Source organism: Astyanax mexicanus, chromosome 18, assembly GCF_023375975.1.
Source record: "Astyanax mexicanus isolate ESR-SI-001 chromosome 18, AstMex3_surface, whole genome shotgun sequence".
Classification (NCBI taxonomy): domain Eukaryota; kingdom Metazoa; phylum Chordata; class Actinopteri; order Characiformes; family Acestrorhamphidae; genus Astyanax; species Astyanax mexicanus.
The window spans coordinates 15,246,724-15,267,401 of record NC_064425.1 but is presented as its reverse complement, the minus strand read 5'-3'; the positions used below and the strand labels follow the sequence as shown (position 1 = coordinate 15,267,401).

The 20,678-nt window shown below is 37.6% G+C and overlaps 1 protein-coding gene across 1 annotated transcript in view; it reads right to left on the bottom strand.

The window, feature by feature from the left end:
- The window catches only part of taok1a (TAO kinase 1a), a 31,341-nt gene extending 10,689 nt beyond the window's left edge, over positions 1 to 20,652 (bottom strand). The window contains exons 1-14 of the mRNA XM_007245898.4: positions 20,340 to 20,652; positions 6,584 to 6,828; positions 6,404 to 6,475; positions 5,913 to 6,014; positions 5,669 to 5,714; positions 5,364 to 5,460; positions 4,856 to 4,969; positions 3,755 to 3,846; positions 3,552 to 3,645; positions 3,317 to 3,398; positions 2,008 to 2,175; positions 686 to 895; positions 444 to 575; positions 36 to 272 (exon numbers count right to left, since the gene is read on the bottom strand). Of these exons, the coding sequence (XP_007245960.3) occupies positions 36 to 272; positions 444 to 575; positions 686 to 895; positions 2,008 to 2,175; positions 3,317 to 3,398; positions 3,552 to 3,645; positions 3,755 to 3,846; positions 4,856 to 4,969; positions 5,364 to 5,460; positions 5,669 to 5,714; positions 5,913 to 6,014; positions 6,404 to 6,475; positions 6,584 to 6,715 (1,578 nt within the window). The 5' untranslated portion in view covers positions 6,716 to 6,828; positions 20,340 to 20,652. The remainder of the gene's footprint in view (positions 1 to 35; positions 273 to 443; positions 576 to 685; positions 896 to 2,007; positions 2,176 to 3,316; positions 3,399 to 3,551; positions 3,646 to 3,754; positions 3,847 to 4,855; positions 4,970 to 5,363; positions 5,461 to 5,668; positions 5,715 to 5,912; positions 6,015 to 6,403; positions 6,476 to 6,583; positions 6,829 to 20,339) is intronic.
- Positions 20,653 to 20,678: the final 26 nt, after the last annotated feature.

Here is a 20,678-nt window from a genome sequence, read left to right as displayed (position 1 = left end):
ATTCTTTTGTGTGGAATAACAAAGCAATAAAGTACATCTTTCTCCATGGCAGCCTGGTGCTTCTTAATGAGCTTGTCCATCTCCGAGCTGAAGCTGCTCCTCTGGCTCTCCAACTCCTTGTCCAGTTTGAGCCTGTGTTCATCCATCTCTGATTTCAGCTTGTTCTCCAGCGCCAGCAGCTGCTTCTGGTGCTGCCGCCTCATGCGCTTGTACCCAGACATCTGCTCCCGCAGCTCAGAATCCTGCTCATGCTCCTGGATCTGACGAGTCACCTGGAATATACACGCACACACAGGGAACTTAATCAGAATTCAAGCATCTTAGCCCTTATGGTTTTATGGAGTTTAGTACAAAAATAAATACATTTAAACTTTTGTAATAATCTACTGAACATGTTCCACAGAAGTCAGCGCAATGGTGAAAAATACATAATATACGCTCACCAGTGAGGCTGTGCGAAGGGTTGCAAAGTGCTCTCTGTTGCGGTACTGACGACGAGGGGTCTGTGCAGGTGGGGACGGTGCCTCAGGTGGCACAGTTTGAGCCTCTGTGTCCTCTTGATAACTCTCCTCCTCCTGCAGAGAGACAAGAACTATTTAACTCCATGTCTCATCAGAGTAAATGAGCTTTTAGCTACCCAACAGTGTTTTGTAATAACTTAAAGCATCAGGGTCAGGGCACCCACCGGTTTGAGGTGAATGACGGAGCTGTTGGACATAACTGTGCGGTCTCCGTCCATCAGCTCCAATTCACTCTTACTATCCTCAGCAGTGGCATCGGGCAGGCTGTTGACGGAGCTGCTCTGGGAGCTGGCGCTGATGGACATGCTGGGGATGGACTGGCTGCTGCCCACACTGTTCACTGTGCCTGTCCGCCCAGCACAGTGTTCTGGCTCCTACAGAAACACACAAACATTTACTGCATTTATAAAGGTGTAATGAGAAAGGCTGTGCAAGCAGCGGGTCCTAGATTCTAATGGGGCTTTAACACACACATTGTTGGATCCAAACCTTTAGGTTTTAAGATGGGTTTGAACCCAAAAAGCAAGCGTTAAAGGAATGGTCAAGATCAACTAAAAGTTAAAGGAAATTGAGGCAGTCTATCATCACTCATTAAACAATAGAGGAAGAAAAATAACCCCCCAAAAAAATCGACTCCCATTCATATGTATCCATTTCACACAACTGAGTGGACACAAAAGATTGTGTCTGTAATTATTATTTATACTGTTACTGTAGATGTACCCTGACTTATAAACAGTAGAATGAGATTAGCAGATCACCCTCAGATAACCCCCTTTTTTGCAACTTGGCTAAACACTGCCATATGTATATTAGCTACTACTGAAGAAAAATGTTAGGTAGATGGCACTTAGACACAATAATCCTAATAAAGAAAAGAAAGAAATGATATCTTATGACTTTAAGCAGAAGCTGGATGGATAGTTGGCAAATTGGAATGTAGATTGTACAAGTTACATGAACAGAAATTGCATTTTAAATGTATACATTAATTATTAACCTGTTTTCTTTTTGTAATATGCGTACTGTACAGTTTTTGTCTTTTTCTGATTAGGCATTATTTAAATGAAGTATTAAACCAGTCTAGAAAAACACAGGATCTACATATAATGGAGACAATTAATAAAAAATATTTAATTGAAAATGGTTCCAAAAATGGAAAATTACAAAGTCTTCCCTGGAGATTGGATCCCCAAAAAGCTTTTCTTAATACTCCTAATTTTAAAAGAAGCAATGAACCAATACTATGTGTCGAATCCTTTGTATAATCTGTGATTGTAAAAAAAAAAGAAAAGAAAATGATTGTGATGTGTGTTATGTATCTATGTTTTTAAAGGGAACAACTACTAAACTGCTTTAAACCTTATGTGAGTTTACAGCTGTAAATGATGCAACACAATTGAAATGCTGTTTCATGTAGGTTTTGAGAAAGTAAAGCTGTGTGAAAGGAAGAGTTTTAGAAAAGACAGTAAATATGATTGCTAACCTCTTCCTCATCCGGCACCTCCGCTGCAGGCCCATTGTGTGCCTCTGGGAAGAGAATCTTTTTCATTTTCCGGGACTGCAGGTTGTCCAGCTCTCTCACAGCATCTTTGGTGCGCTGGATCAGTTCATTCAGCACAGACTCGGCCCGCTCACGCAACACAAAGGCATGCTGCAGAACAGATTTTCCAAAAAAATGTCAGCAGGGGATCAATTGTTCTTGTGTGGATCAATGTATCAGTGAAAACAGCATAATGGTAAGAACATGCACTAGAACGACTACAGGATCTTTCCAATACATGTTTTTAGACAAAATCTGATATTCAATAGTGTAAGGTATTCTTTAAAATATATTTTAATACACTTTTGCCTTATACAAAAAAAAAAAAAGTGTATAAGTGACTTTATTTCGTTTTAGTTTTATACCACAGTTAGTTCCGACCCTGCAACGTGTTTGGCTGAGAGGCGTTTTATGAGTGACATTATCAGCCGGTAATGCACTGTAACCGAAGCTCTCCATGTATTACTCCACCTCATACAGGAAACCTAGCAACGATGCAGCACTTACAAGCCAAATACAAACTAAATGCAATGTTATTATACACCACTGCGGGGCTCTGGATCCCATAGGCACAGTGCAGAAATGCCATGTCTCCAATAGGCGGCGCAGGCAGAGACGCGGTCCCACAAATAAACCCAGCGATTCAAAAATACGCATTATTACACACTTATTATCAGCCCCCATTATCATGTTAAGAGTTGTTATTAAAATAAAAGCTTAAAAGTATATATTTTCCAGTTAATATATGGTATTTAAAGCTGAATGTAAGGTGGACTCTGTAAGGGAGGAGCCAAAGTAAACAAAACTTTAATTCAGCCTACGACCGAAGCGCAGCAGTGCCAATATGTATTGTGTATTATTGCTTAATTATTTTGAAAGGGTTCTGTCTTTTGTATTACTTTATGTGACCGACAGCTGCTCATTCTGTATGTTTGCACTGTAGCTCTGCATCGAGATTAAGGGACTTTCTGCTGTAAAGTGGCAGTAAAACTGTGTAAAAATAAAATATTTAGAGCATTAGGTGAACTGGATCTTCTCTTCTTTTCTGTAACTCTCCCTATGTTCTATAGCCAGGCTTTGTGCTGGCCTACACAATGCATGGTTCTACACTGGTCTCTGGTGGAGTACAATACCTCAGTGACTATTGAAATAATAAAATATTCTCATCCTATATCTGTAACATGAGCTCTAGTGGTTTCCACTGTTGGGAAGAGTTTCAGAATAAGTTAGTTGCAGGTAAGAGTTTGCTTACCTGCAGCAGCTCCTCACAGGTGGGTCTGTCTTGGGGTAGCTTTTGAAGGCAAGAGTCCACAAAGTTTCTGAAGTAATCCGTCCTGAAGAGAGGAGAAAGGTTGATTTTTTTTTTTTTACACAACTCACACATCAACTCACAGCAGAGCTGAAGACCTAACTAAATAATGCATAGCATGGCCAAGGCATAGACACCTGGTTTAAAGCAGAGAAAAATCAATATTCACTGCACTCACCATTCACTTGACTGCAGTGTTGGGCTCTCATTCTGCGCTATATGGTATAAGGCACTCATTGCATTCATGTTGAAGAGTGGAGGTTTTCTCTCCGCTGCAGAGAAAATAGATACATAAAATTGAGTACATGGAAAAGTAATTAAGTGTTTATTGGGAACTTACTTTTTAAAAGTAAAGAACTTCGGTGTAGTAGAAAAACTCACCTAACTCAATACAGGTTATACCCAAGGACCAGATGTCTACTTTTCCATCATACTGGCCTTCGTCCATAGCCAAGATCACTTCAGGAGCCATCCTAAAACAAGGAAACAGAAAAAGAACACACATTCTGTTAACTGTGGGTGCAGAAAAAAATCTGTAGCTAATATTAACAGAGCACTGTTCTTACTTATAATATACAAACAAATATCCGATTTTCAAAAGTTCCTTTATTCCAACATAGCCAAGTGAACTATTTTAATCACTGCAGTCTTTAACTGGCTTGTTTATAATATGAGGTAAGGCTTGAGTAAATGTTCAGACATATTAATGAGCTACAAACACTACTAGATGTAACTGGTGCAGAGGCACAGTGGTGATGACTCATGGGGTGGCTGAAGGTCTCTTGAAAATTATCATATTCAAATGTTTCTTTACAACAAATGTAATAACACCTCATGATTATGTTCACAATATTAACATTTCAAGACATTTATCTCAAAATAAGTACATCTCGGGATAATTTTTTATAATAATCTCATAGTAATTATACCTTAAGGTATAATAATATCAGGTAATATTTTCTGTAGATAATTATATCTTAGGGTAGGGATGTGCCATATTGTATCGTACATGATATCATACCATATCACCCATCCCTAGTTATCAAATCAGGATACTACTTTTTTGTTGTTTTTAGCAAAAATGCACACTGTTTTCATTATCCATTATATATCTACTAGAAAAAGATTATATCTGTTCAGTATCATTTATTTTACTTCAGTCCTGGATATATGGAGATATTTGAGTGCATTATTAGTATCATGACATTCTGGATCATTTACTTCCTTTACAAATTCCTTTACATCTTGATCATCACCCGCATCACAGAACAAGACAAAATATACCTTTTTTATATATTACTTGGTCAAAGTCTATAAACTTGTTTCAACAGTGAATTAAAACATATATATTTTTTTTAGATTTAAACTTTAGTTTCCAGTATTTCAGTCTTTCTTTATTCAAAGAAACTGGAGGCTGGTCACATGACTGAGGATAACTATCCGCCGGAACAGATTTGCACATTAGTACTGTCAAGTACTCACCAGTATGGAGTCCCCACAAAAGAGTTGGCAGGCGAAGCAATGGAAGCAGAGCCGAAATCAGCCAGTTTGACCAAGCCAGGCTCGGTCAATAGGATGTTTCCAGCTTTAATGTCTCTGAAGATTAACAGACAGACAAGACAAAAGGATTTCAGCATACACAATATTACATAGAACCAACCAAGGATATATTGGAGTCTGAATTGCATGAAGACAAAATATATATATTTTCCAATTGTGTATTCTTGGCCAGGTCTTCTAGCCTCTAGCGCAAGACCAGTCTTACCTCATCTCATGACTTGCCCAGAAAACCAGCATGAAACATGCATAAAAACTGATACATGACAACTGCCACAAACAGAAGTTACAAAAGTGTGGTGAGTGTTTTGAAAAATACTGAGGGATATTCTGCATCAAACACACAATGCAATCCACTGAGTGAATGTACAGAATGTTCACAAACCCTTTTTACCATGCAGAAGTGGTACACACTTCGAGCACTCAGCCTCACCTGTGAATCATGTTGTGGGAGTGAAGATACGCTAGTCCTTGTAAAGCACCGTGGGTAATGGCTGCTATCTCCAGTTCTTGTAAGGGCTTTTTGTGTACTGTAAAAAATAAAAAAATAAAAACATAAAATGTACTGAAATGGAGTTTTCTGAGATGAAAGCAGTCTTCTAAATCGACCATATAAATTGAGCATATAAGCCTAATAAATTCAGCTCATCATTGTTGATAACTATAAGCTTTGTATGCAGTTCACATATCTTTGCAGTCATCAGCACATTGAGTAGGCACAAAAACATCAAAGCTTACCCTCGAGGACATCTGAAGCAGAGCCCAGACAATACTCCATTACCAGCTGGAACAGAGGAGACAAGCAAAAGCTGTAAATGTCTAAAACCAACTGATAAACAGGACTGGACAGGGAACACATATTTTAAATGAGCTATAATGGCTTGAAAGCATAATAAATAGACTAAACACATACAAAATAAAGCTAGTTTAATGCTAATAATCATTAATGCAATTTAAGATACAGTGAGGATAGTACACTGACCCAAGCTGTGTGCTCTCTCAGGTAGCATCCTTTATATTCAATGCTGTTTGGGTGCTTTATCCTTTGTAGGAACTTCACCTCCTTGATTATGTCTTGCCATTTCTGTGAGAAAAGGGGGCAAAACTTGTGAATAATTGGCTAATGCAAAAAAGTACATCTTAAACAAGAATTCAAGATATAACAACGCTTTTAAAGTTTTAAGGAATTAATCAGTTTTAAGCAATGGAATTAAAAAAGAGCAGAAAAAAGAGCAGAAGTCGTACAATGAACAGAGAAAAAGAGGGAGTGAAAATTTATGGTATGAAGGTAAGAAGGTTCTACCACATTTACAAAGCACAGAATGTGAAGAAGGTTTAAAAAATAAAAAAATAAATAAAAACATCAAAAAAATTGTATAGTTTTCCACATCCCAAAAAAATACTACTTGTGAAAGATCCATAAAAAGGAGACATAGGAAACAGTTCACTGACTAATATTTTAAACACACCTACCTCATTGGTTTGTTTCCCACTATAGGACATTTTCTTGATGGCGACCACTTCTGAGGTGCGCACATCTCGTGCCTATGAACAAAACGCAATGAGAAAGGAATTAAGATTATACAATTTTGTCAAATCATAATTATAAAAATGGTTAAGATTTTTTTTTTTTTATGTTGCAGAGTTGCTTACGAAGTAGACCGCGCCAAAACTGCCATGGCCGATCTCTCTCAGATCGATAAAGAGCTTCTCAGGGTCCTCCTTAAAGAAGAGGTCGGCAATGTCGGGGTCCTTCAGACTCCCTGCACGAACCGCGTTGGGCATGCTGGGTAAGGGCTGGGCTTGGGCCGCAGCCACCAGGGATTATCTGGGTCTGCGACACAACAGCCCCCAGCGATGGCTCATCTGTAGGACAACGGCCTCATACGGATACACACCTACAGACATATGAAAAGAACGAGAACATAGATGAAGTTTTGTGAAGAATAAAAAGTTTGTGAAATTAGCTTAGTGAATATAGTAAACCCAAACATTGATTCTTGGGGGGGGGGGACATTAACCACTTTACTAGATTTACAGTAGTGCTGGGCAATATGAACAATATAAAAACTCCACAGAAAAACAACAAAGACCACCTACAATAGAAGGCTGTACCTAAAAACTAATAATAAAAAAATATATATTTGCCAATTCATGTCTAGCACCCTGTAATGAATGCCAGTCAGTGACAGGTGTTGTAAATAATATACATTAGAGAGAAATATATATAAATAACAGAAATATAATTATTGAAACATTTATATCATGATACATATATTAATGTTTAATTATTGTACAACCCAATATTACAGACATGCAAAGTAGCACTTAATAGTTTTTATTTTTAAAGTGTTTTTTATAAACTGAGCACAAAAAAAGATTCATACATTGCAGTAAACCGTCAGGCTCTAGATTAAAACAAATGGTTACCTGAGCATAAAATGCACAGTAAGATTAAAATGTCAAGTATTATATTTAAACCTTTTTGAATACTGGAATTTTTCTGCTGTTTTGTCAGAAAAGAGTTGTAATAAAATATGTACATTTCAGAGTACCACAGTATGTATTGCAATTGTGTATTGATTAAAAAATATATAAAAACAAAATAATACAGTATCATTTTTTTTTTTTTTACAAAAAATTTAGATGTAAAAATTGCAGGCAGACATTGGTTAGTTTTGTGTTGTGTTTAAGACCTGGGTGCTAAATAGCAGTGTTTTACATGTCTTTAGGTCCCATTGTTCTCACTGCATAAATGACAGGCTTCTTTTTTTTACTCAGACTTCATGCATCTCAGAGTTTATTTATTTCTATGGCCGTTTTCAGAAAAGCAGATTTGAGAAAAAAAAATATTTTTATAAAATCTGGGGAAAAAAAAAAAAAACTTTACTTCTTATGCAATAGTAACAATGAGATCTAACGACTTGTGAGTGTGTTGACAACTAATGTGATTTTAACTAATAGTTAAAAATCTAAACTGTGGTTTTGAAAATTCTGAATACTAAAACTAAATATCACAATACTTCAATATACTGATATGTTCTTACACTCCTCACATTGAATCATATCCCCTGTATTGTGATAAGACATCATATAATTATTAGTAGTAATATGTAAGGATAGGACCACCATTATGTCAGCAAAGTACCAGTGCTTCAGTGGATGAACAGCACATTTTCAGAATTTCATATCTTATTTGCATTTGCTTTTCGCACAATGTCCCCAGCAATCTGGAAGACTGAGCAGCCTTGTCTATTTGTGAATAATGCAGGCCACAGTGTCTTTTCAAACCACACAGCAGTGTGAAGTGCCTCAGCAGTATGACTGGCACACTAAGCAAAGCAATCCACCACATGACAGATGCAGCCATGCCTTCCTGGCTAGCACAGAGGCTTCTGCCAGTTCCTACTCCCAGTGAGAATGTGACCAACTGCAGCTACAAATGCACAAGAGACAGCTCGGACACTGATACAGTGCAAATTTCTGAGAAGGGTTGCACAAGATTGGAAAAAACTGACCTTTTTTCTGAGATTAACAACACAAAGTAAACTGTTTTCTTTGGAAAAGTTCAAAACAGTTGAACTTTATATGATCCTCTGTGTCTGCATTGAACACGCCACTGAAAATAACATGTTTAAAAGCAGAATGCAAAATGTACACTGCTCCTGTCATCATTAACCAACTACTGTTTCATTCGCAATTAAGATGCAAAGGACTTCATGGTCCTGACTTGTACCTCAGTCACGTAAATTACAAAATTAATGCTTCAGGCCAGTAACACTGAGTGACAACTGGTGTATTTAATAAAAGACAAGATAACCAAATAAAATCCCTTCATAATACTGCAGTGAGGGTTGGACCTATATACTGTCCCAGTCAAAAGTTTGGACACACCTTAAATTCAGTCTGCTTTATGAAGTTGGTCACCTGGAATGGCTTTAAGTTAACTGGTGTGCTGAACTGAAAAGTTAATTACTTGCCTCTTAATGTGTTTGAGAGCATCAGTTATGAAGGGGTAGAGTTGGTATACAGTGAATAGCACAAATTGAGTAATGTTCTAATCCATAGTATGGCAAGAACTACACAACTAATAAAGGGCAGTCAATCCAAAACATTAAAAAAAAAAAAAAAAAAAACGTTGAAAGTACCCTCAAGCGCAGTCACAAAGACCTTTAAAAACAACACGATAAAACTGGCTTTCATCAGGACTGTCCCAAAAAAGTAAGATCAGTAGTTAATTCTCATGCACAGGATAGGTTCATTAGAGTTACCAGCCTGAGAAATAGCAAGTTAACAGCACCCGAGATAAGAGCTACCTATTAAGTATTTTGGTTCGTTTAACACTTTTAAGTTACATGATTCGTGTTACGTGTTTCTTCATAGTCTGGATGACTTCAGTATTCAGTTACAGTGTATGGAAAAAAAAAAAATACTGAAGGCGTTTCCAAATTTGGAACTCTCTCTCTCTCTCTCTCTCTCTCTCTCTCTCTCTCTCTCTCTCTCTCTCTCTCTCTCTCTCTCTCTCTCTCTCTCTCTCTCTCTCTCTCTCTCTCTCTCTCTCTCTCTCTCTCATATATATATATATATATATATATATATATATATATATATATACTAAAAACTAAACACATACATAAATGTATTTTTCCCATAGGATAACCTTTCTTTATACAGTACGACAAAAATATTCTTTAAATTCTGCTTAAATAATGAGTAAGAAGATTGATGTTGACCACAATAGATATAGATAATAAATATATAGAGATAAATAAGACACTAATACTTACAATTAAGATAATTATATTTTAAAAGAACATCAATAATAACAAGCAAAAATACTTTTTCACATGACATTAAAACAGTCAAAGCACAGAGCTTTTCTTAAGAAACTGGTGCAACTCTGGAATCACCAATAAAAACCTGTTCTTGACTGAACCAAACAAGTAAAGACACAGCCTCTGCTCTCGGCACATAAAGGCATAGTTGGCCATTGTTGCTGAGCTGACTGTTTGTGCAGAACAGCGTGTTCTCCTGCTGAGATCTGAGTTAGTGAGAGATAGAGAGGAAGTGCGGAGGAGACACCCAGAAGCTGCAGCCACAACACTAACTGCACTGTCACTCCCACAGGGCCTGAGGCACAGGCAGCCATGCATCAGTGCTCCCTCTGCTGCCTTCTGCTGCCTGCAGCCCTCAGCCAGGCATCCAACACTGCGGAGCTCACTGTGACTGTGCACGGACATGGATGAATCACCGCTAGTCACAATCACAACATCTCAGAATAACTCTATCATTTCATCAAATTCGTGCAGCACAACAGGGCTTTCCAACTGTCACAATTTGCAAAGCATTTATTAGCCTGATAACCAAGAGTGTATCTAATAAATGTCTATTCTACTCTATTTTGCTACATTTATAGTTTTAGCTGACACTTTCATTCTGAGAAGTTACAGTAGCTGTCAGCTTGTTTTGTTAATAGGCCCCAGCATGGACCTATAATAAACAGCGCTGGTGATATTTATTGAGAGCGAAAGACAGAAAGCGAGAGGGAGAGAGAGAGAGAGATCCACTGAGGCCAAGGCCCTAATATGATTTACAGTTTAAAAGTACTAACTTTAAAACATTTAGAATCAAAAGCCACATGTAAGATCTTGTTTTGCCACCCAAGAGAGGGAATTACCGTTTCTTGCGCTCTTTAAACAAAGAGAGAAGACTCTTTGAAATCTCTCTGAAATGAATTAAAATTAACACTGATTTTGCACTTGTTAAAACATCTTATCTCGGTATCTAACTATTTCTGCTGACTGTAGCAGTATCTCAGGATTGTAAAAGTGTACACAGATGTTCCTCTGAATGTTAAAAGCTTTGTCTGTTGTAGACTACCTGTACATTTTTGAGCAGGAGTAAGTGACATCACCACACATGTAGCATATGTGGTTCATTTGCTGATCATAAATTCTGATAGATTTAAGAAGCATTCTGAAACAGACTTATATACAATAACAGGCACTTATCCATTCTACCCAAGCATAGAAAAATGTGAAATTGTAAAATTTGCAACCAGAATCTGCTAAGTGGACAAAAGAAGCAGAGCTTAACTCACACACAAATTCCAGAGACCAGAACCTTCTCCCAGAACAAGTGTGTCTCAGACCACCTTCATTGAATTTACAGCACTGAAGCAAGTGGATTTTTCCCCAAGTACCAAAGTTTAACCAGTAACAAGTACAACTTAATATTCCATATACAATGAACAGAAATGACAAAATGTATGTGAAAAAGGGGAGTGAGTATTCTCTTGGACATTGTTATGATGGTTAGCAAATAGCAAACCATGCTGTTCTAGATTTGCAAGCGTGTAAGTTTTCAAAATGATATGGAACATTTTATGGTTTATATAATTGTATTCAAAGTTATAAAATATCATATTAAAGACTTTGGTGAGGGGCTGGTTAATAAACTACATATGAATTGTATTCCAGGCAGTAGCATTTCAAAACAGTCAGACAATGTCAGACTTCATCAGACTCAGACAGACTTCTGCATGACTTTCTCATGTTGTCTGCATTTTTATGAGAAAAGTGATGCATTGCATTATTACTTACTGCATAGGTTGTGTGCCATATGGTTCAAAGGCCTAAACGTTTACACTCCAATCTACAGAGCTTTGAATGCAGCTGAGGGGATACAGATGTCCAACACATGGCATTTTAGCCTTGAGAAACAAGAGTAAGTCTACTTTATCATGTGCTGCTATCAGACCAGCCAATATTTTATGTTTTGGAGATTTCTGACTAAAACCAGATTTGTCTGTACATGCCTCAACTGCCACTAACACGATAGAGAGAAAAATGCTTATCACCTTTCTCTTATATATATTAAAGAAAGGCAGCATGCAAAAGCAGTTGAAAATTGCTCTGGTGGTGAGGAAAAAAAATAAAAAATAAAACAGGTTGGAAGGAAATGTCCTGAGACAGTACCACCTGCAGCAGTTGTCTTAATCAGTGGACAGGTATGATGGGCAGTGCAGTCAGGCAGAACCCAGCAGAGACATCGCTCATCCAAAGTGCTCTTCTGAAGCGCAGCTAGAACTCGCACCTCGGTTTCCATGGCAACATCATCCACAGGCTGATGGCCGGTAAAGGCTACTCTCAGCACCATGCTCGCTCTCGCTGTGTGTGTTTGCTATGTGCATGCTGCTGACTGGCTGGCAGAGTGAACAACAGAGCCGACTAACCTATAGCTGAAAGTCATGGCTTTGGGAAAAGCATTTATGTCATAGCTTCAGTTATTGTTCAGAGAAAGAAATACAAATCTGCAGAGCCAGTGGCATCAATGAACTCTGGAGGTGTTAATAGGAATGAAGCCATGTAACATTCATTCATGCATTCTACAAATGGAACGATTAGTGAATATGGTCTTTCAGCTTAATCAGCTGATTGCTGATACAGATCAAAATTGACATTTCTAGGTAAATTTGGTAATGCATTGTCATGCAGGACTTTTGTATTATACCTGTAGCATCTCTTAAGACAAAATTCACTTTACTAAACCATCCTATAAAACCCTGTTGAACTCCATTTAAGCTCCAGCTTAGTCTATGAATTCTCATAAGGTACAGAATTCAGACAGTACAGAACTGCACTGTGGTGCTCAACCAAACTGAAACAGTGCTTTTCCAGTACAAAAAAAAAATTAAATTATTTATTCAGTTTTCCAACTGTTGCTGCTTTGCTTTAACCCATGGTTAAACATGCTATGTACTGTTAAACTGTTTTGTGTTGTAAGTGGTGCTTGTTAGCTCTGCTATGTTGCTGTGCTAATAACTACTCACTGTATGATTTAAAGATGCACTTTCAAGAGCCGTATTATATGATGTGTGGGGTTAAATGTCTCTATTCTATTTACATTATAAGGGACATCAAGTGGCCTTAAAAATATAAGACAATAAAGGCAAGACTTTTAACGATTTTTACTAAGCACTATGCATGGTGTAGCTTATTTTAACTACAGAACGCAGTTCTCACAGTAACTGAACTACAATAATAAAAAGATGACTGGTCCAAAAGCTCAACCATTCACATAAATCATTGGAAAGATTGTGTTTTCTACCATTTGGTGTGGTAGAGCTGCCCACTGTAACCCAGGAGTCAATTCCTATGGAGAAACATGTCTGACAATTGCATGAAAAAACACAAGACAGACAGACTTGTTCAACAACTATGAAGCATAAAACTATACTATTAGTTTTACAGTTGTGCCATATTTGGTGCTTGCTATTTGTGTGCCCTGCAAAGTAGTTTAAGTTTAAGCTTAAAAGTTCCCATTTACATTACAATGCATTTCTATGAGAGTGCTTTGATCACAAAAGATTTGTTTGGATGCCTACTGTACGAATATTATTGCACTTATCCAAAAGCTGTATACAAGCCCACGTGTCATCAATAGGGCAAACAAGTTTGAACAGCCTACAGCATTCAAACAAGCTACTACTCAGCAGACAAGAACTGCATCAAATAAGAAGCTTCAGCTGTTTTGCTTTCAGCTACAGATCAATCTCTCAATAATTCGACTAGGCATTCAGATGAGTATTTAACACAAGCATTTGAATGTTCAAAAAACTTTTATACATTTACAGATTTCCTTTTAAAATCAGGTCTTTAAAAAGGGAGATCTAATCACTTCAGGTCACTTCACCTCACCTCTCAGAAGAAGCAACCCTATTAAACAGTGTGCATTTGCTTGGCACTTACATTTATCTTGTTGGTCGATTAAGTAAAGACAGGTGTTCTGATGCCAAGGAACAGCTTGGAAACAGGAACTACAGGAACAGGAGCTCCTGCCATGGACTAATCCTGTAACCTATAGGCTAAACTCTAGAGGTCTAAAGTCCTTTTCATGCATGCACCTTTACCCAGGTCTTTTACAGGTAATCATGTGGAAACGGGTTAAGCATGAACGTGAGTCAGAGACAAAATCCCAAGAAAGGTGATACAATGGAAATGACCTAAAGGACCTGCATGTAAACAGAAGCTAATATATTACTGGGAATTACAGTGATGACTACCTTACAACTGGCAAAGTAAATAATTTAAGAGACATTTAGATAATTTAGCCAAAAATGATGCAGCAAAGGCAGTACAAGACACCAATCATATGCCACATTTGTTTGGACAGTTGTTTTTAGGGGTGTAGCAAGTACAGGTGATTCGGCCAACATCACAAAACTTAAGGAACTTCATGGGAATATGCATATCCAGATAAAACACCAATTCAAGATTGAATGTGTGAAAAACAGCCTAAACTATCTGAACTATCCTGCTAAAACTAAGATGGTATTATCCTGCTTTTTTAATGCAACAATAGTCCAACAAAAGTTTTCACAACGGGTAAAATTGTCCCAAACCTAATCTATCATTTGACACATAAGACAAATCAATTTTGATTCGAGTTACCATCAAACAGACTCTTGACATGCGACAAAAGCAACTTAGTCTCAACAGCAAGATCAGAATTAATGCATTTATTCTGTTATGTCAAGACATTTGCTTTGTCAAAACTGAAAATGGACGACAGTGGTAAGAGAGTGGGAGGGGTAGCAAGGCAACAGTCCTTATAAAAATTTGGAATTATGTCACTGTTTAAACTAAATTTGAAGGCACATATCACAACCATTCAATTGCAATGAAAGCTTAAAAAAAAAAAACAGCTGTCCAGCTGCCAGCCACTGGAACTCCTTGATAGCTCCTGTGATGCTGGCCAAAATGAAATAGACACTTTACATGCAGCACTTTTTTTGCACATGCGTGTCAGTTTAGGAACGTTAATTGTTCAGATAAATGTGATATTGTTGATATTAAAAAGGTGATAAGCCTTTTTACACTGTCACCAATGCGACATCCAGTATTGGAAACTACCTGGATTTGAGGTCTTGGTCTGAAGTGTTTTGACCTGGAACATAATCTAAAAGGTAAAAGTACTTTGAGGGCAGGTGACCTCTGTGTGCCTTTCGGAAAGACCTGCCGCTACAGTCCTTTATAGGACAGAGTTTTAATTCACAAACAATCTTTAATGCTTTAACACTTGAATTCCAATACTAAATTATTAATTCACAATCAGAAGGTATCAGAAGGAGCTGGTGCATCCCTATAAACCACCATCAACATAAAACCTAAACTGGTCTAAATCCAGAAGACCTTTTTTAACCTGACACTTTCCTCTGTCTGTTTTACCATTTCTAAGAGCCAACAAAAATGTGTTTAAACACATGCAAGCAGACGAGTGTATGGGAATGACCTCATTCTAAAATAGCGCTTTGTTTGTTACTGGTGCTCGGGTCCGTATCACCCCCACCCGCAGAGTGCTGTTCAGATGATCAGCTGCACCGACACAATGCTGAGAGCTGAGGGCTGATGGGCTGATGCGTCGGTCACAAGACTGGCCCAGGCTCCTGCTGCCTCCCACCACTCACCAGCTGCCTCACACCCTGGCACTGAGCTAAGCTCCACTCTGTTACAGCACACACACACACTGTACTACAGAGCACATGGCTCACATGCTGCATACAATAATACCAACACATTGGACACAGTGGACATGGTCAGTGTGGGAGGCTACCTATTACAGACACTGCATAATCAGCAGACTAAGGGGAAAAGACAGTAAATTACCAGCACTGTAAAAACTAAGGGTTTAATGATGCAAACAGGCAGTGATACATTATGTACTGCACCCTTTAGATCACATGACTTCTGTTGTGTGAAGTCATTATTTAAAGAACAGTGGAAACAATAATACATATATATAGCAATGTGTCTCAGATCACAGGTTTTATTGTAGAAAGCAGTGAAGGTAACATTTCACTTTCCCTTTCTGATACCATTTTTCAATAGTTTAAAAACACATTTCTCTTAAGCTGTTATCTAAGCTTTTCACCCCTCCCTTTGGATACTTCAGGTCTAATACCTGGTGATGCCAAATCTCACACATGATGCTTTGTAAGAAGTGGATCTCAAACACTGATCTAAAAATGTTACAAGGTATTTGATTAAAACATGCCATTGTGATTACATGATGCCCATTCAAAGCATTTAAAATCTGTGTGACTGATTCCTGAGGTTCGACCCACCTTAGTTGTACTCTAGCAAATCTGACAGACCAAAGATCCCCAACACACAGCACTGACAGACTGCAGCTCATCACTAGATTTATTGCTGGTCTGCTGTTATTGTGAAATGCAATACTTTGACACAGGCAAAATTACAGTAGGTGGAGGACGTTAAACAAGATGAGAACATGGCATGCCAGCCTACATACACATACACATACACATGGAATGTAGCAGGACAGGACTTCCTCATATATGCGAGCTGTCTCACTATTCAGCTACATCCTCTTTACTTACACTGGGCACAAACTGGGTTAAAACAGTCTTCTGGAACATCTTCTGGAACTCAATTCAACACTGACATTTTTATAAGATCGATTCACTGCCCTCTGTAAAGCACTGTGACTAACTTCTAAATAATCTAAGACATCTAACTCACTTCTGAGACTATCATTATGTGAGATAAACGCACAAAGGGGGAACCTGTTATCATTATCCATTCTATAAGTATGACAGAAGGACAGCTGGTTTTGGCTACACCACAGCCCTATAGAGGCCATGCCCTGCTTCTACTGTGCATGTTATGAGTGTCCTGATTTCAACCCCTTGAGTCACAGGGCAACTGACAGCTGCACATGTTTATCACATAACTTTTATAATAATGTGAACTAGTTTATCAGACAACTGATGTTTAAGTGTGTGGAACTTAATTAGGATCTCATAATAGAGGTTTTAATATTAATCAAGGTTTTATTTCTTTTCAAACACACTCTCACTGATGAATTAGAGTAGTTAACTAGCTTGCTAATATAATTTTTGAAACATTTATTACATTTGACCGAAGTCAGAAGCCCGAAAAATAAAAATAGCTTGCATGTATTTTTTTTCTTGCTTTAAAGGGAAAAAAAATATGTGGGGGGGGGAAAAGTGGGTGTTGTGTAGAGGTAGGACAAAGTATCAATACTGCATTATATAATTTTTTTCAGTTTGCGATACATTATAGATATGTGGCAACAAATATTGATATATTTATTAAAACACAGGTGCTCTAAACTCCCTTAGACTCACCACCATCCCACCCCCCACCCACGCATTGTAGGATGCCCTGTGATTGCCACTCCTAGTGGTGTGTGGGCCTGCTGCTGAAGACACTGCATTTTACTTTAAATAATCTTATTTTCTTATTTACAAATAGGTTTTTTTGCCAAATATTTGGTGCATCCCTATTGTGAATAAAACAATACTTAAATAAGAAGAGTATGTAAATACAAGGTTGGTGTGGCAATTTATCTGCTAAACTGAATATACTGAACAGAAGTGTACATTTTAGCAAAACAGAACTTGAATCATTTTAATAACCCTTAAAGTCTTACCCAATCTTGGCACACTTCATTTACACCTTCAAAACTCCCATACACTCACCCCAAAAGTAAAAGCTCTGCGTGCTCTAGTCAAAACTGGTAATACAGTAAAACTCAAATGGCTACTTTAGGAGAAAATATGATTTTTGGTCATTTTAGTCAGTTTGTTAGGCTGAGATAAGCATGTCGCTACCAGACCCTGCTAGAAATTTGGGTTACTATATGAATCAGGCCTTGTGAGAATCAATCAGCCAACCAATCAGCTCATTAATGGTTCATTATTAGGTCATTATTAGGTTGAAATTGGGTTTGTTAATGCAGGAAAAGTACTCAAATTCGCAAATAGGGGCTTGAGGACCAGGACTGAGAAGACTTTCAAATAATTTGTGTGACACATTCTGAAGCAGCACAGCAATTACCTCAAACACCTAACAAGGTGTAAGAAATTGTTCACTACCTTGTTGAATTCTGTTCCCCATAATAATGATCCACACTGATATACTGGGTTTCTTGTGTCACAGTGGAGGACACAGCTACTGTGTTTTTATCACTACTGATTAAGACATGCAGCAGCATGATACGGTATAATCCATATCTGAAATGACAGGCTAGTGGTTCGCTAATCACTCACAGCCATCAATGCTAATCACAGGTCAAATATGAACCACGTGTGGGCGTGGAGAGATCCTGTCAGCTCTGTGTAAGTGATGTTGGGAGGAGAAGTGGCAGCAATGAGGTCAGAAAAAAGACAATTGTGGGGAAAAGGAGAACAGTGTCTTCCTTTAACAGAAGCACTATTCAGCCCCTTTAACACACTCTTACAGTTTGCATACTTGTGTGAGGCAAACCCATAAACAAATCCAGTAGGCCACAACAGCAGAGGCTTACGAGATTACAATTACTGCACCCTTTCTCCATTACAATCAGTGTGATGAATCACACTGGATCACTCCAGAGACCTGTGTGTAATAATGCTACAGTGATGATTTTTCTTTTTTTTTCCTTCACAAGACAAAAAAATCTTGGAAAAAAACATGGCAAGTGAGGCACACTTACACAAACAGGTTCTAATCTACACATCTAAGTTCCACTTAACTGGAAGTACACTTTCAGGGAAAGGGGAGGAGAATGTTAGACACAGTGTTTTCTTCTAATGTCAATTTTCCTGCATCAAATTCTACTTTGGGCTGATTCCAAAGTCTCATGAACTCTGCAATGAAAGCAAGTTTTATTAGCTAGGCTTTCAAAAGTGTGTGTGAGAGATCAGGAGTCCCCTTCCATGGAAAGACCTGCTGATTGCCTCTGGCCTGCGCTAATAAAACAACCATACACCTAATAAAAGATCTTCATAAAATGACTGAGAGGGTAACACTTTGTACACCTTCTTTTACATTTTTTTTAGCAATCAATGTATATAAAAAAATAAACACGTTGTATGACAAACTAGTCTTTCATACTAAAGAGGAGAAAATACCAGGATGGCTAGATCATGCATCAACCGCTGTTCACTGACCACATAATACCATTCTTAAGAACTATGACAAGCTGCATTTCTAGCCTGAAAAGCCACCAGCGATACAATTTGTAACTTAATAAACTACAATCACATTATTTGCATTATTTGTATCATTTTAGATATCATCTATATATTTTCCCAGTAATGATATCAGATCTACAGATCTATAAACATATTTTGACTAGTCATATAAACAATAAGACATATTCTAATTGTAGTTTTGACTAGTCATATGTTACCATTGATTAACATATATAACATAATTTTCACTAATAAATCAATTTTTATTAGAAAATAATTTCAGATATCTATATTGTAATGTTACTTACAATGAGAAAAATGCAGTTAGTGAGATCTAGAACTGCTAAAACAAGTCTGAACATAGACTTGTCATCTCAAATTGTCATTAATTGTACTGATAAAAAGTCATTTAAGGATATGCTGACCTGGACTTTTTACATATAGGAAAGAGTGCAATTCCATGTCAATCAGTGGTAACATATGACTATTCAAAATTACATTAAGGATATGTGTCTTCATGGTAAATATGTAGTGCTGCGTACAGGCAAGAACTTAGTTACCTTTCAACATATTGCAATATTTTGCAATACTGTAATTTTTGGGGGAAAAAAACTGCCATGATATAAAAACAGACTACTATTAGAAGTAAACATTTAAAAGCTGATACTTGAAATAAGAGTATCTACTAGTAAAATGCATTCCATTTCACCTGTAATGAATTTTTAATAAAAACTGAGTGTAATTTTAGGTAAAAAATGATTTTAAAAAATGGCCTGCCAGTTGCGGTGTTGATGGCTAATTTAGTTAATAAGCAACTGTTTATTGAAGGAAAAATAACAAGACAGCAAGGGTTAACTAAGTCTAGCTAACAAATATTGAAATACACAGCTAGTTAACTAGCTTGCTAGTTTTTAGCTAGTTGACAGCTAGCAAGGTTGACAGATTAAGCAGACAGGCTAAGATTTTACTATATGTTAGCTAACCTTACGTTAACTCGCTAGTTAAACTTATTTAACTAACGTTAGCGTTAGTTAACGAACTAGGTTATCTGTTCTGTTCTATTTAAGTTAACATACAATTTTCCACACAAGTCAGATAGTTTAGTTAGTTTAGTTTAGTGTATTCAGATTATCTAAAGAGATATATAGTTATATTAACTTTAGCTAAATTAGAGCAAAGTGACGAGAGATACAATGCCATTAAAAGTCTGTTAGGGACTCTCACCCTCTTAAAGGCTAAAGCTACAGTTAGGTTAATGTGTGAGAAGTGTAGCTAATGTAACTAGCTAGGTTAACTCCAGTGCAAAAAACATACTAGCTATATTTTCTGTCATTAACACTGACCCAACAGCCAGCCAGCAATTATATCTGGCTAATTTTTCTCAGAGGGAAAAAAAACAGTACTCACCCTGTAATCAGTCAGGTTGTGGAGCCAGAAATTGTCTATTTAAAAGCTAAAATTGAAGTTGGGAGGGAGGCAAAGTGCCCTCAACTCAAAACTCATAAAGTAACGATATTACTAAAACGTTAGTCCACAAGCAGAAGTCAATATCAGCAGCTATTCCCCCTCTTCGCTCCTGTTTTCCTGTTTCTCCAGCTCTTCCCAATGACCTCTAGTTTATTTCCTTACAGTAGCCTGTCGTTGTTGAGCTACATTCACTGCAGTGAGCAGATAGCCCCCGATAGCACAAACTCCACCCCGGGTCTAACGGCGGCCCAGCGGCTCGGCTCCCTCCCAGACGGGTCC